The 24,928-nt window shown below is 38.2% G+C and overlaps 4 protein-coding genes and 1 pseudogene across 6 annotated transcripts; 2 read left to right on the plus strand and 3 right to left on the minus strand.

Moving 5' to 3' along the window:
* Positions 1-393: 393 nt before the first annotated feature.
* On the minus strand, positions 394-1,570 carry LOC114178224 (uncharacterized). Its single transcript, XM_028064009.1, has 2 exons — positions 1,028-1,570; positions 394-792 (listed from the first exon to the last, which is right to left on the minus strand). Exons 1-2 carry the CDS (start codon positions 1,568-1,570, stop codon positions 394-396), a joined length of 942 nt encoding a protein of 313 aa, XP_027919810.1.
* A 6,385-nt stretch (positions 1,571-7,955) lies between these two features.
* LOC114178075 (protein unc-13 homolog) lies at positions 7,956-11,432 on the plus strand. 2 transcript variants are annotated; one of them, XM_085670600.1, is made up of 5 exons: positions 7,956-8,345; positions 8,447-9,313; positions 9,501-9,953; positions 10,034-10,226; positions 10,298-11,432. In XM_085670600.1, exons 1-5 carry the CDS (start codon positions 7,956-7,958, stop codon positions 11,233-11,235), a joined length of 2,841 nt encoding a protein of 946 aa, XP_085526726.1. In that variant the 3' UTR covers positions 11,236-11,432. The 2 variants fall into 2 exon arrangements, with proteins under 2 accessions (XP_085526726.1, XP_085526727.1); XM_085670601.1 differs by having other exon boundaries at positions 10,037-10,226.
* A 545-nt stretch (positions 11,433-11,977) lies between these two features.
* LOC114178074 (Leucine-rich repeat (LRR) family protein) lies at positions 11,978-14,824 on the minus strand. Its single transcript, XM_085670602.1, has 7 exons — positions 14,460-14,824; positions 14,141-14,371; positions 13,899-14,045; positions 13,242-13,384; positions 13,027-13,141; positions 12,424-12,569; positions 11,978-12,335 (listed from the first exon to the last, which is right to left on the minus strand). Exons 1-6 carry the CDS (start codon positions 14,736-14,738, stop codon positions 12,489-12,491), a joined length of 996 nt encoding a protein of 331 aa, XP_085526728.1. The 5' UTR covers positions 14,739-14,824; the 3' UTR covers positions 11,978-12,335; positions 12,424-12,488.
* A 99-nt stretch (positions 14,825-14,923) lies between these two features.
* On the plus strand, positions 14,924-16,704 carry LOC114178073 (Tetratricopeptide repeat (TPR)-like superfamily protein). The gene has a single exon (XM_028063769.2). The coding sequence runs from the start codon at positions 15,058-15,060 to the stop codon at positions 16,435-16,437; it is 1,380 nt and encodes a 459-aa protein (XP_027919570.1). The 5' UTR covers positions 14,924-15,057; the 3' UTR covers positions 16,438-16,704.
* Positions 16,705-18,968: 2,264 nt separating this feature from the next.
* On the minus strand, positions 18,969-21,615 carry LOC114179840 (uncharacterized; annotated as a pseudogene). The gene is made up of 4 exons (XR_014993386.1): positions 21,335-21,615; positions 19,901-20,679; positions 19,679-19,772; positions 18,969-19,479 (listed from the first exon to the last, which is right to left on the minus strand). The product of XR_014993386.1 is annotated as an uncharacterized LOC114179840 (transcript).
* Between the last annotated feature and the right edge of the window lie 3,313 nt (positions 21,616-24,928).

The raw sequence follows: 24,928 nt of genomic DNA on the forward strand, positions 1-24,928 counted from the left end.
AGCTGATGGCCCTATTAGTTACTGTCACGTATAATTTGAGCGGTATGCCTTGATGTGATCGGCATAAAATTGGCGGACATGATAGATGTTCCATCAGCTGCACGAAGGCTTGTTCACACTCATCCCTCCATCGAAAATTCTTCCCTTTTTGAAGACATTCAAAGTAAGGATGTCCCCGATCTCTAGCTCTTGGCAAAAACCTCGTCAGAGCAACCATGCATCCTATTAATCGTTGCACTTCTTTTATATTACCTGGACTCCTCATATTTATTATTGTCGCACACTTGTCGGTATTCGCTTCAATTCCTCTTTCTGCAAGCAGGAATCCCAAGAATTTGCCTGCTTTGACTCTAAACACACATTTATTTGGATTGAGTTTGAGTCCGTAGGCGTTCATAGTAGAAAAGAGCTCGGTGAGTCGACAAAATGTTCCTTAGCCCTGTTGGATGTAACCACCATGTCCTCAACATATGCATGTATTTTATGTCCTGATAAGGTCTTCAAAATTCGATCCATCAACCTCTGATAAGAAGCACTGACATTTTTTAAGTCCGAAGGGCATAACATGGTAACAGTAGGTGGCTGCCTCCCCATGAAGGTTGTTTTTTCTTCATCGTCCGGATGCATGCTGATCCGATTGTATCCCAAGTAGGCGTTTAGGAAGTTGAGCAACCCACAGCCTGAGGCGTTGTCCACCAACATGTCGATGGTAGGTAGGGGATACAAATCCTTTAAGCAAGCGTTGTTGAGATCGGAGAAATCCACACACATCTTCCATTTGCCGTTCAACTTCTTTACCATGACCACATTAGCCAACCATTCAGGATATTAAATCTCTCAGATATGCCCGACTAACAGAAGCTTGTTGGTCTCTTTCCTTACTGTTGCCAATTTTTCGGGTCCATCTTCGTTCTTCGTTGTATCCTTCGCGAGGGTCGATGTTCAACCAATGGATCATGACATCGGGACTAATCCCAACCATATCCCTAGCGCACCAAGCGAAATAGGCTTTGTTATCCTATAGTACCTTGGTTAGTGCGGCTCGGATCAAGGGATCCAAACTCCCACCGACCTTCACTTTCCTGTCATCCCCTACATTGAATTCTTCTACCTCACCCATGGGTTGAGGTCTTTTGTCCTCCCTACCTATTCTAGGATCGAAATCGGGTGCACAGTCTTCCTTGGGACCAAGCAGGGATAGAGCATACATAGGTCTCCGAATTTTCAGGCTGTTCTCGTAGCATTTTCGAGCTACTGCCTGGTCAACCCTCAATGTGACGACGTGACCCGTGTCCGCTGGGAATTTCATCTTCAAGTGGGTTGTGGATACAACGACCTCGAGGCGATTGAGATAGGGGCGACCTAGGAGGACGTTGTATGAGGACGACACCTTTATGACTATGTATCGTACTATTATTGTTTTGGCCGCCTCTCCATTTGAGAATGTCGTCCTCATATCGGTATATCCTTTGTCTTCCACGGGGTCTCCTGCAAACTCCTCTAATATGTTGTCGAAAGGACGTAATTGATTTAATGGTACACATAAGCTGACGAAGGCGTCCCAAAACATGACATCGGCAGAACTCCCCTAATCGATCAGGACCTGGTGAACTCGTCTTCCCATTGCTATTATCGAAACAACTACCAGGTCATCCTCATGAGGCATGACGTCACTTCGATCATCCTCTGTGAATGTTATAGTCGGCATTGTCTTCTTTTGCCAGGTTGTAGATGTTGTCATGACGCTCCTGGCATACCTCTTCCTGCTGGCGGATGTAACCCCTCTGCCTAAGAAACCGCTAGCTATTGTGTTTAAATCCCCCAGTACAGGTGATATATGATCTGCTTGATCTTTGGGACGACAAGGTTCTTTGACTTGGTCCCTCTCACGAATGTGCCTTCCTTCCCGAGTTTCTCCTCTTAACCTTTGTAGTTGATTGGCTAGAGTGAGACACTGCTCGGTGTGGTGTCCATAGGTGCGATGGAACTCACACCACTCTTTCACGTTCCATCCCAAGATCCTGTTGGTTGGGTCTGGCCATCTGAGAGCCTTTGTGATCTCCTTGTCAACTAGGGCTTCTATCTGAGCTTTGATCTTGGAGGGCGTGCGTTGTTTATCAAATCCTAAACTTGCGATCCTGCCTTACTATAGAGGCTTGTGCTACGTAAAGGTGTCAATTTAGCCCAACCCACAGGGCTTGGCTCTGGCCCATGTGGACGACGGCCAAAAAAGCCCACATTGAAAAAAGCCCTCATCAAAGAAGCCCACAGGGCCAAAAACTCCACAAAGTCCTGTGGGACAGGGCCAACCCATAGGCTTCCATCTTCAACATGAAAAATATATTACTTTTTAAAATATATTATTATCTGTGGCTAGGGATGGCAACGGGGCGGGGCGGGGACGGGTTTCACTATCCCATACCCATCCCTGCATAAAAAATTCATCGCCATCCCCATACCCAAACCCAACGGGTATCAAACTTTTTTCCCATCCCCATCCCCACCGGGTAACGGGTATAATCTCGTACCCATACCCGTACCCATGTTCTAACTACTTCAATATTAATTTTTATAAAAGAAAAAAAATTACGGTAAAGAAAACATAATATTATGAAATAGTTAATATTATGAGGATTTTCTTCGATGCCAAATACATTAAAATAAATTATAATTGTTTATATTTTATATTAAAATACCAAATAAAATTTCATGTGAACAAAAACATTTATTAAATTTGCAAACTACAACATTAATGAACTTAGTTGATAAAATTAAAAAATATTCAAAAAAGTATAAAAGGAAAACAAATATTCAAATTAAAATATATTTTAAATGTTTGTTTACTTCAATTTTTTAAATTCTAATGAATCTCTTTTTTATACACTAATAAAAGTTATAATATATCACTTGATCAAAATGACACAAAGAACAAATATTCAAATTAAAATATATTTTAAATATTTGTTTACTTCAATTTTTTAAATTATAATGAATCTCTTTTTTATACACTAATAAAAAGTTATAATACATCACTTGATCAAAATAACACAAAAAACAAATAATAAACATAATAATAAAATTTTGACATAGATTTTGTATCTTTTGAACTTCAATATATGTTGCATAGTGACAAAAAAATATTCATAGAAATTACATTAAATTTTTATATTGTAGTAAATAAAAGTTATTTATACAATTAAAGTAAAAAAAAATTACAGTATGATTAATAGTGAGTTATAAAATAACAAATAATTAGATAGAATATATCGAAATATTTTATTCTACATGATGAAAATAAACAATAAATAAAAATATTAAAAAACTAACAAATGTGTGTTTTAGAAATAATTTGAGAGACTATCGAAAGAAATCGCACAAAGGAAATCAAATGTATAATTAAGGTATGATAAAATGAAAAAAACCTTAGAGAACTAATTATTAAATTATGTTTGAAGTGGTTAAAAATAAATAGAAATATCATTAGTGACCAAAAAATTTATCATTAAATTACAAATAAATTAGTAATTAAATTGGTCACTAAATCAAGTACCGATTCGATCATTGAATCAGTCACTAATTTAGACAATAAATCAACTACTACCACCAATGACGAAAAATAGTGACTGATATGGGTTACTGACTAAATCAGTCACCATTTCATTTTTTCTTGTAGTGAATTATCATATACTATTCCTAAATATCATTATATATATATATATATATATATATATATAATTTTAACCACTTCAAACAGAATTTAAAGTGAAACAATTACATTATGATATATTATTCTACATGATGAAAATAAAAACAATAAATAAAAATATTAAAAAACTAACAAATGTGTGTTTTAGAAATAATTTGAGAGACTATCGAAAAAAATCACACAAAGGAAATCAAATGTATAACTAAGGTATGATAAGACGAAAAATATCTCAGAGAACTAAGAAAACTTTTCAAATATCAACATATATACTTAATGGTTGAAAAATAACGAAAATTACTTTAATGAAACAAAAGAGTTCTTCAAATTAAACAAAAATTAATAATAATAATAATAATAAGTAAAGAATTTTTTTTATATTACCTTAAATTGAGAGTATAAACATTCTCATGTGAAAGGAAAATTTATAATAAATAAAAATATTAAAAAATAATATAAATATTTAAATGTAAGGCATAATTTTTTTTATTAACATACATTATTTTAACATAATTACATAAAGGTTATGATAAGATAAAAAATATATTGGAGATGAGAATGAGTTTAATGACAAATGAAATAATTAAAAGAAATAAAAAATAGAATATATATATATATATATATATATATATATATATATATATATATATATATATATATATGGGTTACTTGATTAATTGTGAATATTTTAATAATTTAAACGAGAATGAAGATATGGCGGGGACGGGTATTATGGCGGGTATATGTACATCCCCATACCCATTCCCATACCCAACTGAAAAAGTCGGGGATTCCCCATACCCATACCCATACCCAGTCAATGCGGGGATTCCCCGTCAAAACGGGGACGGGTTCGGGCAATACCCACGGGGACGGGTTTATTTGCCATCTCTATCTGTGGCACATGCCCAACTAACTGGACAAGCACGACGACCCGAATATGCTAGACGATCGGAACAGGCCCAAAGACCCAGACGGGCCAGACGACCCAGATGGGACCGACGACCCGAACATACCCGAAGACGCTAATGGGCCTGACGACCTCGACGAGCCCGACGACCCGGACTGGACCGATGACCCGACGAACAGGACGAGCCCGACGACCCGGAAAGGCCCAAAGACCAGGACGAGCCCAACGACCCAGACAGGCTCGATGGCCCAGAAGGGCCCGATGACCAAGACGGATCCGACGACCCAGACGAGCTCGATGACCCAGAAGGGCCCGACGACCAAAACGAACCTAACGATCCGAACAGGCCCAACGAACCAAACGAACCTGACGACCTCTACGGGCTCGACGACTAGGACGAGCCCGACGACCAGGACAGGCCTGACGACCTAGACGGACTCGATTATCCGGACGCGCCCGATGACACGGACGAGCTCGAACACCCGAACGACCAGGACAAGTCTGACGACACGGACGAACCCGACGACCAAGACAGGTCGAACAACCCGGACGAGTCCGTTGACCTGGACGAGCCCGACGACCAAAACGAGCCCAAAGACTAGGACGTGCCTGACGACACAAATAAGTCTGACAATCCGAACGTACCCAACGACCAAGACGGATCATCGGGCCCGATCGGCCCGCGAACTATCTGGGTAGTCAGACCAATCTAGGACATCGGGCCTGTCTAGGTCGTCAAGCCCATTAGGGTCATCGAACCCGTCTCGTTCGTTAGGCCCGTCTGGATCATTGGGCTAGTCGGGCTGGTTAGGCTCATCTAGGTCGTTAGGCTCGTCCTGATTGTCGGGTCCGTCTGGGTCGTCGGGCATGTCCAGGTTGTCGGGTCTATTTTTATTTTCGGGTCGTCCAAATTGTCGTGTTCGTCCGGGTCGTCAAGCCCATCTAGGTCGTCGGGTTCGTCCGGGTGGTTGGGCCCGTGTTGGTCTTCGGGCGCATCTAAGTCGTTGGGTCATTCCTGGTCGTCAGGCCCGTCCAGATCATCGGGCCTGTCGGGGTCGTCGGGGTCGTTGGGCCCATCCAGGTTGTTGGGTCCCTTTGGGTAGTTGGGTCAGTCCGGGTCGTTGAGCTCGTCCGGGTTGTCGGGCTTGTCTAGGTCGTAGGGCTCGTCCTGGTCGTCTGGCTCGTCGGGGTTATCGGGCCCGTCTGGGTAATTGGGTTCGTCTAGGTCATCGGGTCTGTTCTGGTCGTCAGGCCCGTCTGGGTAGTCGGGCCCATATAGGTCTTTAAACTCGTTTAGTTTGTTAGGCCGATTTGGGTCTTCGGGCCCGTCCGGGTCGTTGAGTTCGTCTAGGGCTTCGGACTTGTCGGGGTGATTGGACATGTTTGGCTCGTCAGGTCTGTTTGGGTCTTCGGACCCGTTTGGCTCGCTTGACTTGATATTTGACTTTTACTTAATGTACTATTATTTGGGGGGCCTAACCCACCTCAGTCCTAACCCTAGCCCTAACCCACTAGAGAGGGGGCTTTGGGGGTTGGGCTTTTTTTTGGCCCCTTCATTTGGGGTCCCCCTTAGAGGGGACTTTATGAAGAGTGGGCTAGGGTTGGCCCATGGGCTAAGGACCAAATTGACACATCTAGTGCTACGTAAGAGGTGTATCTTTTATCGAATCGTTTGGTGAAGGTGTCGTCGTAGGAACGTCACATTTCCCGAGTTCTCGCATTGTTGGTGATACACTTTTCTTGTCGTCACTTTTACCTCATCACATCCTTTGCGTCTGTGTGTCGTGGCCCACAACCTTATTTCTGACACTGATAGCGCAGGGGTCCATACGAGCGATTCGTTGAACGAGTTCGCTCGAAGGCCTTTTACGAAGGCGTCTACCAGGATCTCCTCATTGGGGGTCGAAATGCTGGTGCACGCGTCGCAGAAGCAATTTAAGTAATCTATCAACGTTTTGTCCGAACCTTGTCTTACGTCAAATAGGTCGACAATTTTTGATGCCTTTACTCTATTAGCAGCAAATCTCTCTACAAACGTGCGCGCAAAGATAGCGAAGGAGACGATGGATGAGCGCGACAAACTATTGAACCACTTTAGAGTTGTGCTCGCCAATGTCCCCACAAACACCTTGCAACGCACTGCATCGCTGCCCCCCGAGATTAGCATTTGAGCGTTAAATGCTTTGAGATGGGCCTCTAGGTCCGAGCTTCCGGTGAAGGGCGGTATCTTTGGAATGATGAACTGTTGCGGGACCACCTCGGCCATGATAAGAGCGAAGATAGGGTATCCCTCTTCTGGCATAATGAGCTTCGTACCTCGCCCTCTTTCATGCTCATCTCTTGTTTGTATACGTTGTAGGAGATCTCCATTGGCTCGTTGCAGCGCATCTTGACCTCGGAGGGTCTCATTCATTTGTCTTCGAGCCTCTACCGACTCCTGACGTGTTGCAGCATGCTCCGCATTTGCTTCCTCGGCGCGACGATGAACTTCCTCAACCCTTTTGCGGATCAGCTCGTGCTCCCGTCTTAGCTCTAGTATTTGCTGCAATAATTCTCTAGTGGTGGGGTCTGGTGGGGGATCTTCCTGCGTGTGGTTAACTTGATGAGTGGGGTCGAGTCCAGGACTTCGAACCATCGTGAGTGTTTGTTATCTAGGGTCTGGGAATCTGTTTTATCGAGACCCCACGGTGGACGCCAAATGTTCTTGTCGACGTCCGTCCGATTTTAAATCGATTAGGTGTCTAGCAAGAGCAAAATTTTGTGTGTCTTCAGTGTTTTTTGTACCCTCTTATACTAGAAAACATGTGAGTTCCCAAGACTATCAGTCTAAAAATTCGGTTACGTGGCAAGATGGTTCCACTTCACGGGGGTCGCTTACCGTTGTGGTATCTGGCCCGCCACATCCGCTTTGGGGATAACTTACCGTGGTGTCCTTACTGGTGACTAGTACTAATGGGCCACTGACCGTGTTTGGACCATCCTTAACCGTCTTTGTGATTGGGTACAGCTCGGACGCGCCTGGACACTCCTGAAATGTAATGAGTGGAGATTTGCACAAAAGAGTTAACTTTGAAGCGGTGTTTCTTCCTGTTTATGTTTTAAACAAGTGTTTCTTCCCTTTAAATTCTAAATAAGAATAGCTGAAGGAAGCATATTTTATGTCTTTTAAGTTTTATCTGCAGAGGAAGATGTCTTGTAAGTCAAGCAACACTAACAAACCCAATCTTCACACAAACTCGCTCTCACACACACTCAACATCGCAATTTTCCATTCATTATCTGCGCTAACTAAACAAAGCAGAGCAATGCTAATCGATAAGAGTTGTTGCGTTGACCAACACCATGCACGACCACGTTGTTGTCGAGTTCCACGACCTTCCTCCTTCCGCTTTCGCCGACGCGGCTCCCAACTTATCAGAACCGGAGCTCCGGGAAACGGCGTACGAGATCCTCGTCGGAGCCTGCCGGAGTTCGGGGCCGAAGCCGTTAACGTTCGTCTCGCACTCCGACTCTAACAGAGGAGATAAACGGAATCCTTCGCCGTCCTTGTACAGGTCGCTGACTGTAAAGGCGTCGAGCGAGGTGAAGAAGAAGCTGGGACTGAAAACGACGTCGTCGTGGAGGAACAGAAGGGCGGCGACGACGGGGGAGTTGATGAGAGTGCAGATGAGAGTGACGGAAGTCACTGATACTCGGGTCAGACGTGCCCTTCTCAGAGTAGCTGCTGGCCAGGTCTCTTCTTTCTGCTCCAAACTTTAATTTTTCTATGAAATAAAACCCTTGAGAGTTTATTTAATGGTAGCAAGCTTACTAGGTGTTTGTTCTTGAAATAGCTTGGAAGACGAATAGAATCGATGGTTCTGCCCCTGGAGCTAATGCAACAGCTCAAGTGTCCAGATTTTGCTAGTGAACAAGAGTACGAGGCTTGGCTAAAGAGGAATTTGAAGGTTCTTGAAGCAGGACTTCTCTTGCATCCTCGCTTGTCGTTAGACAAGGAAGATATTAGCGCACTGAGCCTGCAGCAAATAATCCATGGGGGCCTTGAGAAGCCCATGGATATTGGAAAAGACAATGAATCAATGCACGCACTTCGCAAAGTTGTTATGTCTCTTGCTTGTAGGTCATCTCAGGGGTCTGTTACCGATATATGCCATTGGGCTGATGGGTTTCCGCTAAACCTTAGGATCTACCAAACTCTATTAGAAGCATGTTTTGATAATCATGAAGAAAGTAATGTGATAGAAGAGGTTGACGAGGTCTTAGAGCTCATCAAGACAACCTGGGTTATTCTTGGACTGAATGAGATGCTGCATAATGTCTGTTTTTCTTGGACCTTGTTTCAACGTTATGTTGCCACTGGTCAAGTGGAAAATGATCTGCTGTTAGCATCGAGTAATCTGCTGGCAGAAGCTGAGAAAGATGCCAAGGCGATTATGGATCCATTTTACTCAAAATCCTTAAGCTACGCATTGAATTTGATGTTAAGTTGGGCAGAAGAAAAGCTCCTTGCCTACCACGATACTTTCCATGATGGTAATATTGAGTCAATGCAAAGTGTTGTTTCTCTTGCTGTATCGTCAGCAAAGATATTGGTAGGAGATATCTCTCTTGTGTGTAGCAGGATGAAGAAAGAAGCTGATATATCCTGCACCAGAGTTGAAAATTACATTACATCGTCATTGCATGCTGTTTTTATTAAGGCAGGTTCAACCCTTCAAACTTCCCTCCCTAAGCACAAACACTACTCATTTTCTATCTTGAGGCTAATTTTCATTGAGTTTGGAAGATTTTTTGACTAATTATGCGAAATCATTTACTCTGTTGATTTATTCACGATTTAATATTGAATGCTTATGCAATTTTTAAACCTAGTTTTGTTTGAAGCAGAAACTGGATCTCCGCAACAGCAAGCACTTAGCTAGAGAAGAGGATAAAGTGTTTCCACGTCTCTCAGTTCTTGCACGAGACGTGAGCGAAGTGGCTTTTGGTGAGAAAGCAATGTTTAGTCCAATACTGAAGAGATGGCATCCACTTGCAGCTGGTGTTGCTGTTGCCACCCTTCATGTATGTTATGGTCATGAGTTGAAGCAATATGTGAAGAGTGTTACGGAGTTGACTCCTGATACTGTACAAACGCTGATGGCTGCTGATAAATTGGAGAAAGATCTGGTACATATAGCAGTGGAAGATTCGGTTGACAGTGACGATGGTGGGAAATCCGTTATAAGGGAGATGTGTCCTTATGAGGCTGAAGCAGTAATTATCAATCTGGTCAAGTCATGGATCAAGAACAGAGTGGACACACTGGAGGAATGTGTTGACAGAAATCTACAAGAAGAGGTTTGTTGCTCACAATCTAATCAAAGCAAAAAGGGTACATGAATAACATGAATCATAACTCACTTGATTCTTTTTTGCAGCAGGTGTGGATTCCACATGCGAACAAAGAGTTGTTTGCTCCTTCCGCTCTTGAAATTCTAGGATTCATAGATGACTCCCTGGAAGCGTTCTTTCTGTTGCCAATACCCATGCATGCAGTTTTGCTTCCTGAATTCATGTTTGCTCTTGACAAATCTCTCCAACAATACATCTTGAAGGCTAAAGCTTCCTGTGGTATATATTTACTGCATACCATTCATAATCCTCTTCATGACCAGCCTTTCATTTCATATCATCATCTGCAGGAAACCGTAATACATTCATCCCAATCATGCCAGCTTTGACTCGGTGTTCGCCAGGATCAAAATTTCATGCTGTATTCAGAAAAAAGGAAAAGTCACAAGTAACTCAGAGAAGGGTATTCCATGTTGGAACAACAAACGTGGAAAACTCGTTTGGATTACCCCAGTTTTGTGTTCGCATAAATACCATGCAGCGCATTGGCATGGGACTAAAGATTTTAGAAAAGAGGACCGTTGCCCGTCTTGGGAATTCTAAATCCACCACAGAGGGTGGTATGGAGAAGAGGTTGAAGTTCAAGCTTTCTAAAGCTGCTTCTGTGGAAGGTATCCGTCAACTCTCCGAAGCCATGGCATACAAAGTGATTTTCCAGGATCTCTGTCATGTTCTTTGGGATGGCTTATACGTTGGTGAAGTTTCATCCACTAGAATTGAGCCTTTTCTTGAGGAGCTTAACCAATGCTTGAAGATAATATTGTCCACTGTGCATGAGAGAGTAATAACGCATGTAATAACTGATGTAATGAAGGCTTCTTTTGATGGGTTCTTGTTGGTTTTGTTAGCTGGGGGTCCAGCACGAGCTTTCTCTCTTGAAGACCATGTTATAATTGATGAGGACTTTAAGCTTCTCACTGATTTATTCTGGTCCAATGGAAAGGGTTTACCAGCTGATTTGATAGAAAAGCATTCTACATTTGTTAAAGAAGTGCTTCCTCTGTTTCGCAAGGATACTGAGGACTTGACTAAGATATTCAGTCAGCTTATTATGGAAATGTATAATTCTTCAACCAAATCTCACTTGCCATTGCCCACCACATCTGGTCAATGGAGTCCAAGGGAACCAAACACTCTTCTGCGAGTTTTGTGTCATAGAAATGATGAAACTGCTGCCAAGTTCCTTAAAAGGAACTACAACTTGCCTAAGAAGGCTAAGCGCCAATAATACAAGGCACAACGTATACCATATACTATTTGTAAAAGAAAAACCAATTCGTTCAGCCGCTGCTGCTATTGCTGTTGTGCCAGGATGCTTTTAGTGACAACCTAGACGATCCAAAATTGGTATCTTTAAATTGTAATTAGTAATTGTTTGTTTTGGTATTTTTCTCTGCTAAAAGACCATTTGAAATTTTCTTTCAATCCAGAAGACTTGAGTTTCATGACCTAAATGAAATTTCTTCATTCAAAACTGAACTCTAGACACGGCAATTTCTGCCTGCATTGGGTTAAACCATCATTATAGTTCTTCATTCAAAAATGAACTCTAGACACAGCAATTTCTGCCTGCATTGGGTTAAACCATCATTATTCTTCATTCAAAAATGAACTCTAGTCACGGCAATTTCTGCCTGCATTGGATTAAACCATCATTATAGTTCTTCATTCAAAAATGAACTCTAGACACGGCAATTTCTGCCTGCATTGGGTTAAACCATCATTATAGTTCTTCATTCAAAAATGAACTCTAGACACGGCAATTTCTGCCTGCATTGGGTTAAACCATCATTATAGTTCTTCATTCAAAAATGAACTCTAGACACGGCAATTTCTGCCTGCATTGGGTTAAACCATCATTATAGTTCCGGCATTAGGTTAGACCGTCCATTCTGGATGGGCAGAACTTTTGACTGTCATTTCTAATATCCATTACTTGGAAAAAAAAAATCCAGCTGAAGAACAACATCGGAGAGGAAAAGAGTCTTGAAGCATGACCATTAATATTAACTTGTTATGGAGAAGAAATTAGTAAAACAAATTTCAATGAATCTCTGGACGATCATTAATCTACACCTCTGTATACCACAAGCTGCAGCTGGAAATATAATAAACAACACAAATAAAGCGTTACAATGCTTCTCAAAAATTGGTCGTCAAAGAAATGTTAAATAAAAAGAAATGTGGCTGCAAAACAGTAACATATAACAAGCATATTCATCCGACAGGTAACAAATGGTCAGGCCACACAATATTGTCCAATGGTTGGTAAGCATGTTCTCTTCATTAGGTGGATGGAGCTAAATCATCAATCTTTCAAAGCGGAACCTGCATACATTACAGAAATTAACAAAGTGCAACCTATAACGCAACTATTAAGAATGACAAAGCATACAAAGAACTATACAAAACTTACAAATGGATCTGCAAGGACAAAGCTTCAAAGCAACTGATTACAAAGAGGCTGAAGCCAAAAAACTTTTAAGAAAATACATATGAATCAATTTGTTGGACGTTGGGGAATGTTTCCCTAAGGAATGCAGAATAGTTGGGTGACTTAGCCTGAAAGAAACAAGCAGGATTAGTTCCTAAATAAGTAAATCATATACCGAGAAGTCCTAAAGAAGAAAGATCAGACAAGGAATAACATGGAATCTATCACTGAAGGATGACTGTAAATGTCAAGTTAAGCTTCCTCCTAGAAACCCAGTACTTCCAAAATAACAAAACCAACAGGGTTGAAAGTCCCAATAGTGAAAATAGATAGCAGTACAACATATAAATTACACTTTTATTTATCCAGTCAAAGCCAAAAATCGAATAGTGGCAATTGGAGCTTCTAAATGAAACTCGGTAAGATTATCCCCATTTTATAGTCTACAATACAATTCCATAACACGATTAATTAAAGAGTAAAACTCGTAGTATAATGCATAAAACAACATATGGTTCAATTGCCAAATACCAAGGTTTCAAGAAGAAAATGATTCAAACTCGTTACACTAAAAAGGAACCGTACACATGGGTTATGCTCCAGGTAGATGGTTGTAAGCTTCTCTCTCGAACCAACAACAGCCTCAGCAACTCCTTCAAGTGATTCTATTTGGTTGTCGTTTAGCCACAAATCTTCCAATCTGCAATAAATTAAACAAGGCAATTTATTTACCGATGTAAGTCTTTAAAAAGTTATTAGTGCGGAGGGAAAAAGATGGACCAACGGAGAAGCAGACATACTGCGTCAGGTTCGTAATGTCATCCACTGAAGTTAACTTATTTGAAGATACGTCTAAAACCCGGAGATTGACTAATGTCGACAACCCTTCCATTTTTGAAATACCATTATGGCTCAGGTATAGTTCTTCTAGAGCTACGCAGCCCTGCATCCCAGAATGAAGGTTGGCAACTATAAAGTTCTCAATTAATAATAAAGAGTTTAGTGGTTATGCATAGATGTAAAACAGTTTTACACTTAGATCCAACTCAAATTACCAATGGAGTGACTTTTAAGAATATTATAAAATTCAATAAACTTACCAACATGGTGGTTTTGTGATTGTTTGAAAGTGTAAAACCATTTTACATAATCAATGCATACATTTTTTTGTGTGGTGGGGGGCGTTAACCTACTATTCACATAGTCCTGATATTTATCTTCATCTTACGTTTTAATTCCTACACGAGAAATTAGGTTTAGTTCCTACAAATGAATACAAGTTAATTCTACTGGTGATAAATAGTCACAAAAACAATATAAGAACTAAAACTTAATATTTTTTTCGTATGGAGACTCAAACTTCAAATCAGAACTACAGAGAACAGATGAATAGTTTACCCCAAAAGAATAAATTTGTGGATTCAAATTGAGGGCAACCCCATCGGTAGAGAGCATACCTCAAATCCCGTCATTGAAGTGAGACGATTGCTTTGCAAACTAATCTTCTTAATGCAATTGAGACCACATAGATTCACAACTTTAATTCGATTCCGACCGAGCCACAGCTCCTGCAAATTCACAAGGCTCTGCAAATTCTCCATGACCTAAATCACAAACAAAAACAAAAAAAAATCAAAAACCCCATTGGAAACAAACAAGGCACAAACCCGGTAACTTAACAACGTTAACCTCAACACACCCGCAATTTATTGGAGCCGAGTTCAAGAATCTGCAGCTGATGGAAGTGGTCGATCTCCTCGATCTTCGCAACTTCATTCTTGGACACGTAGAGTTCCTTGAGCATATCGGAGACTTTGGCACAGCCGTGTAGCGAACTAATCTCGTTGAACGAAACATCGAATACCAGAAGCTTCTGGAATATGCTGACGTCAGGAATGTTCCTCAATTGATTATCCCGCAGCACCAGCTCCTGCATGTAGGAAAAAAAAAAGAGATTAAAACAAACGCGTTCGAGAAAATGTTATTCATCCATCCAAACAGAGGCTTAAGCGACATACCTCGAGCGAGGCGAGGGCGCTCCAGGAAGAGAGAGGGAGAACGGCGGCGTCGGTGACGAGGTTCTGGCGCAGTGAGAGCTTCTTGAGATGGGAGAGGTTGGCTATGCGCGGGTCCAGCGTGGACAAGCGATTCGCGGTGAGGTCCAACTCGGTGAGAGTGGGAGGCAACTCGACCGAGTCAAGGTCGTGGAGCTGGTAACTGGTGAGATCCAAAATCGTGGATGAAGGATCGTCTTCGTCGTGATCCGGAACCGCTATTGATTCTACTGACTCCTCCATCTTCCAATTAAAGAACCTTCCAATTTCACTTTCTGCTTCAACCAAAAGCTCACATTGCCTTGCCCTGCCCTGCAAGATGCAACTCAAACTATGTTTCAATTTTTTTTTTATATCTATTGGGCCATCTGGGCTGGGCCTGTGATGAGGCCTGCTATTTTTTAAGGGGCTTTTCCTGCATTCTCTTTATAATTGATACTACCGAAAATGCCCTTGTTCTTGTTTTTTGAAAAGCTCGCTCAATTGTAAAAGAAAGAAAAGGCTTGTTTTTTCGGCGCATATGCCTGCCATGCAGAGCATGTAGCAGCGCAAGGACACTATTATGTCTATGCGCACGTTATTCCAACTTGCGTTCCCCCTTCGTCGTCGTCGTTGTAGTTACTCTACCCAAAACTCTGCGCTTCGATCTCTTCTGGATTATTCAGGAAGCGACCTTGTAGCGTTGGTAGCTACTCATTTGAGTAATTGTGCTACTGTGCGGGAACTGAATCCATTGCATGCCCACCTTCTAAGGACGCATTTTTTTATCTCCAATCCGGCGCCGTTTAATTGGAACAATATTATAAGATCATACACCAGGCTAGAGGCTCCACGCGATGCACTTCGCATCTACGTTTTAATGTTGCGGAATGGGGTTTTGCCCGATTGTTACTCCCTTCCCATTGTTCTGAAGGCCGTCTCCCAAACTTTTGATGTTAAGCTCGGGAAACAGCTTCACTCAGTTGGTATCAAGATTGGATTGCAATGTAACGAGTTCTGTGAAACTGGGTTTTTAAGTTTGTATTTTAAAGCTGGCGAGTTTGGAAGTGCCCGAATGGTGTTTGATGAAAATCCTGACCCGAAGCTTGGTTCTTGGAATGCTGTAATAGGTGGGCTTTCGCAGGCTGGCCTTGTCCGGGATGCGATTGGCGTGTTCCTTGATATGAAGAGGCGGGGATTTGCGCCGGATGGGTTGACCATGGTTAATGTGACTTCGGCTTGTGGGAAGATTGGTGACCTCAACCTGGCTCTCCAGGTGCATAAATGTGTTTTCCAGGCTGAAGCTGGTGAGAGGACTGATGTTTTGATGTTGAATTCGCTGATTGATATGTATGGGAAGTGTGGGCGGCTGGACCTGGCTTACAAGGTTTTTGCAACTATGGAGGAAAGAAATGTGTCGTCGTGGACGTCCATGATCGTGGTGTATGGTATGCATGGACATGTGAGGGAAGCGCTGGAATGCTTCTGTCATATGAGGGAGGCTGGGGTGAGGCCAAATTATGTGACTTTTATTGGAGTGCTTAGTGCCTGTGTGCACGGTGGGGCAGTTCGAGAAGGGAGATTTTATTTTGATATGATGAAGAATGTTTATGGCATAGCACCCCAATTGCAGCATTATGGATGCATGGTAGACCTTCTGGGTCGAGCTGGATTGCTTGAGGATGCCAGAAGAATGGTGGAGGAGATGCCTATGAAGCCAAACTCGGTAGTGTGGGGGTGTTTGATGGGTGCGTGTGAAAAATATGGGAATGTGGACATGGCGGAGTGGGTGGCTAAGCATTTGCAAGAATTGGAACCTTGGAGTGATGGGGTTTACGTGGTGTTGTCTAATATCTATGCCAATAGAGGATTGTGGAAGGAGGTGGAGAGAATAAGATCGGTAATGGAAGAAGGAAGACTTGCTAAGGTTCCTGCTTATAGCCTGACAACTAATTCAAATTGAAGATAATTTATTTAAGCATCAGTAATTTACACTAAATTATAGTTTTGCCTGTATTGACCATGACTTGCAAATTGATGTTTTGATTTTTCGATAATGTATACTCCATAAACAGAAGATGTTTCCATAACCATTATTTTTGTGTTAATGAATGGGCAAGTTGGTTAGGGGAAGACCCAAGTAGGTATGGATAGCTCACTAGAGAGTAGAGAAATTTTGATCTGTAAATTCTCTGTTGTTAATTACAGAATAAGTTGATTTTTAGTTTAAGCTTTCATAGTGCAAGGTTAAAATCTAGCCTTTGTAACTGAGGATTGAGAATCTTATTCATGCGTGATCTGCAGATATGACTATTAATCTTATACCGAATTCAGCCTTATGATGCATGGAGTGAATGTTTTTGCTTGACAGAGAAGAAAAATGGCACTCTTTGTTTTTGGAAGAAGTTAAAACTCACTCCACGATTCATTCACTCAATATGATTCTGATATATTATATATACTGCCTAATGCCTTTTATAGGCTTTCAAAAACAATAAAATAATAAAATCAAGATAAACAAAAACTTAGTTCCTAAGAAATAGTGGCGGTGCAGTAAAATATGGAAGTTCATTTGCGTGGCTCTGCCATTCCAGTATAGTTTGTTTTTTAAGAAAATACCAATTACTTGGTTATGAAGTGATTTGCGGCCCAATAAAGAAACAACAACTTGATTTAATTTTTCCTGAAATCAAATTTGTATCATTCCAAGCACTTTGTTCACTTTTAAAGTAACTCAGCTTCGTAAAAATATCCACTACTTGATCTGTTTAGTTTGACAATAAATAGTTTCACCTTTTTAAAACTATCAATTTACCCGAAAGTATCTATCAAGGTGCTCTGTCTGCAAGTAAAAAATCGGATACTTAGTTAATTTAATAGCATATTTGGTAGTCACCAAATATTTTTGTGGGAGACTGTTGTTCTGGTTTTTATTCTTTTTCAGCCAAGTTCATTATAAGATCAACTTATCCTCTAATATTGTAAGTTGTCTTGGACATCCACTTCACTTCAAATGAATTTTTACTTGCATACGAATCAATTGACCTCCCGTATTTTTCTTCTCTAAGGTAAGAAATGGAGTAAAAATAAAGGTGTTTTGATTGAGAAGGAACAGAAATAAAAATACAGTATAATCAATACAGTAAAATACCAAAAGAAAATACAGTATTATGTTGGTTTTCATTTTTTACTCTTTTCAACTGAATCTAAGTGGAAATTTATCACATCATATCCTTAATCAATTTTTCAACTTTCAAATCCTTCTATTCAGTCAAACACAACCTCTTTCTTTCTCTTTTATCCATTCAAACACAACTTCTCTCTCCCTCCACTTTCTTCCTCCCTTTTTTTTTCTCATTGTCTCATTTTCATGAGATTAAACAAATGACAAAGGGTCAATATTTCTCTCTCTCTTTCTCTCTCAACACTTCTTCTTCATGAGAGAATTAATCATCATTGTGCTATCAATCATTTAGAATTTCTGATTTAAATGAGTCCTTAGCTATAGAAGATGAATGTCTGATTTAGGTGTTTTTTGCATGAAATGCCGAAGATCTAATCTTATACATGGAATTCTCATATTTAACATAAATGTTATCAAGATTCGTTCCACTAGTTAAAAAACATACTTCATTATTACTTTTAGTCAAATAATGTCGATTCTTAAACCTAATATGACATTTACTGTAACTTTTACATTTTTTTTCTCTTATATTTTGGTTGCAGTTTCATTATGTCAGTCACACGGATACTCCCTCTTTCCTTCATACTGGTCTCTTCCACTCCATGAGTGTATACACGGATATGAAGTTGGATGTGAAACAAAGACTTTACCTTTTAGTGATAACTTAGTTACGTTCTCGTTTGCCTTTTGGAGAATCCCAATCAATGCAGTGCTCTAACGAACAGAGGGGCTACTGGGTAGGTGTGGGTGAGTAGCTGCCAAATTTAGTGCCAATGCAATTAAAGTTCTCTCTTTTTGTTACCTTTTTCTCACCTTTTTGCATTCTTACGGAGTAACAAGGACTAAAGCCAACCCTACAACGTATTGCAACACTCAAAATGTGATTTTCATTATGAACTGCGTCCTTCTGACCAAAAAAATAGTAGGATTTAGGAATGGAATAAGGCATCGCCTCTTACCTCAGACCCTTTACAGCGTATCATCGCTATCTTTTATTATAGCGTCAATATATCAGATTTTCATCTATTCTTTGTTTATTTCTGCTAACAGTGCCTCGTCTATGTCCCCCAACAGCTACTAAAAATGGAGTGTGTTGACTTTATACCTGTGAACTCATTTGTAGGAGTTGTCAATCATATCAGAAAACTACTTTTGAGGACCGAATCAAATATTTGAAATTGAGTACACATACTTGGAGGAACAACATTCTCCCAAATCGTGTTTTCCATTCATAAAATTAGAAATCATGGGACTCTAAGTCCTTGTCACCGGATTTGCAATGAAAACCAAGCTACTAAAACAAAGCTGAATGTAGCTGCAAAACAAAATGTATCATTCACAACAATTACATTTATCTTGGCCTATACAGTTTTTCAAATCCAACGAAAACAAAGCTGCATATCTAAATGAAACCTCTCGAGGTCCTTGGCCAAATTCAGCAGCTAGTGATCTCTTCATGAAAAATATCTGCAATGTTACAATTCCCTATGTATAATTACATCATACATAGTCATGAACTAAAAAAAACTCTATAGCCTAGAAACTCACACCTTACAGCTCTGTACTTTTTTTTTAAGTAATGAAAAGTGGCATCTATGAACTCTGGTTTACAAAGACGAGAAACATAATCTCATTAAACCAAACTAGCTATCTGCTTCACCGATTTCTGAAATGTGTTTGATGCCTGAAGCATCGTAATGAGCAATAATATTTCCTGCATTAGTTTTTTCATCAGCATCGTTCTTTGATGTTTCCGGATTCACTTCTACGTATGTGACTTCATAAATGTGTTTTCTTAACCAACTTCCTTTACTATGAACTCTGGTTTACAAAGACGAGAAACATAATCTCATTAAACCAAACTAGCTATCTGTTTCACCTTCTGAAATGTGTTTGATGCCTGAAGCATCGTAATGAGCAATAATATTTCCTGCATTAGTTTCTTCATCAGCATCGTTCTTTTATGTTTCCGGATTCACTTCTACGTATGTGACTTCATAAATGTGTTTTCTTAACCAACTTCCTTTCATGCACAATGTGTGCCCGACCAAATACTATCTCAGTTTCATTAACATCAGGTGGGGCACCATTTCAGAAATCGGTGAAGCAGATAGCTAGTTTGGTTTAATGAGATTATGTTTCTCGTCTTTGTAAACCAGAGTTCATAGATGCCACTTTTCATTATGTTTTTCGTCTTTGTAAACCAGAGTTCATAGGTGCCACTTTTCATCAGGTGGGGCACCATTTTCATCATGAAAGCTTTGAACCTCATCTATTTCCTCTGTCAATTCAGCATTTGTGGCACCCTCCACCACATTTTTCTGTATCCCGGTTTCCTTTTCTCTAATTATTGGCCCTTCATCTACATCATTCTCCTTTTCTGAGAAATCTAATGTAGCATTCTGTCTAACATGCTCATCATTTAGCTGTTTCCTGAGTTGTACTTCTTTTTCTATGCCATTACCTTTAGAACCGTTTACTTTTGATCCCTTTGGATATTTCTCAATGCCATGCTCTTTGTGACCTGACTCACTTCTTGATTCTATACCAACCTTTCCGGCTGTTGTTTTGGATGAATCTCTGCATTGATTTTCAGATAACACCTCAGGTTGAGTTTGTGGTTCAAATCCCACTTCTTTTCTTTCTCTTGTGCTGAATTTCTCATTGATATGTACAAGCCCTGCTTCAGCCTTATCTTCCTTGGCTCCATCAGATGACTCAGATCCATCATCGCTGCCACTACTTGACTCTTTAGCTTCTCCTGCAGAATCTACATTTCCTGAGTCAGGAAAATCTATTTCGTATACCCGTGGTAGGATCCCCTTACGCCCTAACAATCTAGCTCCATGTCCACCAACAAGCTTCCTTTCATCGCTATATTTCTCTCTATCATTTCTTGATTGCTTGATCTGATATAACATCCAGGAACCAACAGCCAAAACTAGCATCACCTTCAATGTCTGCTTTGTAATCGCCACTTTTGATCTCTGGGCCCTCCCAAAAGCTTGATACTCCATTCTTCTGCATATGATTCAGAATCTCTGTCAATGCTCAGATATATATTTAGAGGATTCTAAAGATGCACAATTGAGCATTTCAACATCTAGGTTCTTGCATTAATTCCGGAAAAGTAAAACTACTAGTAAATCTTGAAAACCACCAAGAGGGTATAAACAATTCCAACAAAACTACTAGTAAATCTTGAAAACCAGCAAGAGGGTATAAACAATTCCAACAAAACAATCAGATAAACAAGTCCGATTACTAACAATTACACCACAGAAAATTTTAGATAAAAACAAGAACAGCAACAGAAAGATAAGAGGCGCATGTGCAGGCATCAACAAAAGTACTCTAATAATCGTGACTTGAAACAAAACCCAAGAAATAAAAAGTCAAACAAGTGCAACCATTCATTCAAACAAGGCGGAAGAGAAGTATTTCTTCCATGGGAGATGGTCTTAGAATCGCAAACATTCATGGGCTCTTTCTAGTCCCAAACATGATGCCCAAGAACACTTAATTTCATGAGAAACTACTTAATCCAAGAAAGACGTTTGAGCGTGATTCTTGATGAAAACAAGAAGAAAGAAAGAATAAAAGATTGCAGAGGTATAGAGAATTGAAGGGAAGAAGAAGAATGAGAAGCAAGAAATGGAGTTTATGGAGTAATTACCTTTTGCCTTGTTTTCTTGGCTGAGGAAGTGATGTTATGTGTTGTGTGGGATTACGGTTGTTCAGTCTCTTTGTAGTTTAAAATTGTAGTTGGAACAAGAAAATCAAAATGAATGGCTTTGAAAGTACAGAAAACCAGAAGAGTAGTTGGGAGTGCCCAAAAGTAGCAGTTAACATTTTGTCGCCATCTAAAATAATCCTGGGACGGGATTCTCCAACACGCAACCAGAGAAAGTCAAACAAATCATTCGGGGCAAATTCAGAATTCAAACCACTTATTAAGCCTTCCCTTCAGTGATGCTTTTTATTCCCCTCGACTCTCTACTAATCCATCACCATGATCCACTTATATGGTGATGGGCTCCGTTCATACGGAGATTTGGATCAGACAATTTCTTATTACACCTACATAAATTTCTTTCTGCACCCCCATATAAAAATTTCATTTCATCCTTTTCTAATTACATATTTCGAAAATTATCTTTTTTATTTTCAGATTATATAATTTTAAAATAAAAAAAAATTCTGAAGTATAAAACCTATATAACCCAGAAACTAAATAACTTTCAGATTATATAATCCAATATTTTTATTTTCTAAACACAATTCAAAAAAGGCAAAAATGATTATCAAGGTGCAAGAAGATAGGAAGAAATCCTAATATTAATTAAACCTCCAACATAGTTAAGAAAATAAAAAATATCCTTTAGATATTTAGCAAAAATAACCTTTGTTAAAAAGAAATTTTCGGTAATTAACTCAACCAAAAGTTTATGTAGTGTTAATTTTATTTATTTTTTAAAAGTCATTGAGAAACAAAAGAAGTAACTTTTTTATGGAAATTTTTTTAATATGTTAGTTTTTGTGAATAGGAAAACTCGAATTTATGATATATCTATCATTTTCTTTCTTCTTTACCGAAACAGAAGTAAAATGAATAGAAAATTGTGTGTTTAATTATATATGAATTTGTTTATAAACACATTCACTTTATTATTACAAAGACAAAAACAAATCCATGGCAAGACAGGTTTGATAATGTATATTTTAATTTTTTTGATAATTAATATATTCTTTTATGAAAATATTATGTTGTCATAAGTCAAACTTAAATATACCAACATTTTTTTTCTTGGTAAATAAAATATATACTACATCCTTGAAAGTCATGCATTACAACTATTCCATACACAACTAAAGACAATAATAATAAAAAAAGTTACAGAAAAAAAACATAATACAAACTTCATAAATATGTGTCCTTGCAAAGAACAAGGAAGCCTTCCACAATGCAATGTTTAAAAGTGTTCGATTTCATTGTAAATATATAATCCTCAAAATGGGTTTATAGATCGGAATTTGATAAAATATTTTATAGAGTTGAAAAAAAAATAGAAATAATACATTAAAGGTATACTCATAATTATTTACTAGCATACACACAGGCGCGATAATGTCTGTGTATATGCATTTTTTAGATATGAATGATAATATCTTAGTAGGTGATAATAGTGTAATGTTATTAAGTTAATATATAAAATAAATTTATATTTATTAAAAATGAAATGAAATGTTAAAAATAAAATGAAATGAATAGAAAACTTAATTGTTGATGAATAAAAATAAATAAATAGTTTTATAGAAAATAGGTAAAAATAACCATTAATTTTAAAAATTTTAATAAATAATTATATTGTAAAAGGTAGAATTGGTATTATGAAATGTGGACACGAAAGAGGGGATTATCTTTGTATATTATTATGGATTTAGTTGTTCGGATTTATTTAATTATATTTATACACTCTTAATTAATTTCTTGTTTTTATGCCGTTCATCATAAATCCACATTTAGAACTCCTAGTTATTCAATTTTGCGTTTAATTAATCTCTTACATAAATATTTAAAAACTTCCACGTTGTGATATACCTTATGCAATTAAATGGTTGAACTAAAACTTAAACTAAAAAATCGACAAAAAATGTAAAACATTTATTTTTGCATGTTTAATTATGAAAAACGAATCATTGTTAAAATAAATATAATAATGATTTCAATTGTCTATTGACATCTATTGTTTTGCATGAGATTATCTTATTAACTGTTGCACTTTTGTTTGTTCACAACTAAAAATTTAGAGATTACTAATTCAGAAAAACTCATAATTAAAATATGTATTTAAATTTAAATAAATTTAATATTTTTTTCACATAAAACACTACCTAAGCCAAAAATCACATGGAGGGTATTACCCACATGTCAACTTATTATTTAGAACTATTCAATATATCATAGATGTATGCTTGAATCCCACATTAATTAATCCCTTGATTTATGGTCACTTTCCACATTGTAAACTACTATCAGAATTGAAGTCCAATTTGCATGTCATTACAAAACATTTTAATGAGAAAGTGAGAAAAAAGAGAAAACACTCACAATTTTCTGTGAGAAAAAAATGTATTTTTAAAATTTAAATATTTTAGTTACATTATTATTATTGTTATTATTTAAATAGTAATCTAATATATGTTTTCATTATATTGTAAAGTGAATCCAACGCACAAGTGTTAAAATTATAATAGTGGCTTAAATTGTGTAAAGTATTGGAAAAGTGAAGCATGGGTTATCTCTTCGAAATTGTCTTGCTCTTATCTAGATGCTTTTATAAAGTAAAGTGTATAAAGTCTAAGAAATTATTCAAAGTCAAAGGTTTTCGATTGGAAGAGGACCAGGCTAAGGAAACTCCTCCATCTATACTTATCTTCTATAATAACATTTTATTTGTTGCATTAAAAATAAAATATTACTTTACTTTCTCACTCTCTCTGCAACAACGGTAACAAAAGTTGAAGAGCTTAAAATAACTTTTTCATAAAAATATAGGCGAACGGAATTTTATCTTACGAAAATTATTTGTACTAATTAATATTGAACATTAAATAATTTTTTGATGTCATAATTTTATTTAATAAAAATCAGTTTTAGTATAAATTAAAAGTCTAAATTTAGAGTATGTACATCATACTTAGGATAAAAAAATTTGGATCAATGGTTTGATCTAATACACTCGACTACGTACACTCACTCACTATCATCCTTAATTTTATCATAACAAAGGTAGTTTTACTGACTTAGTTTAAACTTCTTCATTTGGTTTGCAACATTTTTTTCGATTAAAAACTATTTTTATCATCTAATTACCTGTTTTATGAATAATTGATTTAAACTTACATTCTTTGTTTTATGCAAAATTAAAGTTTTGCTTTCAGTCATTAAAAGTTCTTATTCATTTTCATTATTTAAAAGGATAAGTCTAACCTGATAAAATAATTTAATACGACTATTAGTTTGTGGAATTATTATTTTGATTCGAAATCCAACTTCTTTATTAGTAATTGAACAGTTGAAAAATAAAATTCAATGACTTATTCTAGTATAAATTTTCTTATTACCAGGTTTTCTTTAACTTTATCAAAATCTTTCTTTTAATACAAACTCATAAATGTTTATTTCGTTATCACTTTTTCTATAGATTTTTTTTTACATGGATCTAATATAATCTGACGTAAATTATTGTTTTTATGTCGAATCTTG

The sequence above is a fragment of the Vigna unguiculata genome, chromosome 3, assembly GCF_037176805.1.
Source record: "Vigna unguiculata cultivar grain cowpea cultivar isolate G323 ecotype 2 chromosome 3, ASM3717680v1, whole genome shotgun sequence".
NCBI lineage: Eukaryota > Viridiplantae > Streptophyta > Magnoliopsida > Fabales > Fabaceae > Vigna > Vigna unguiculata.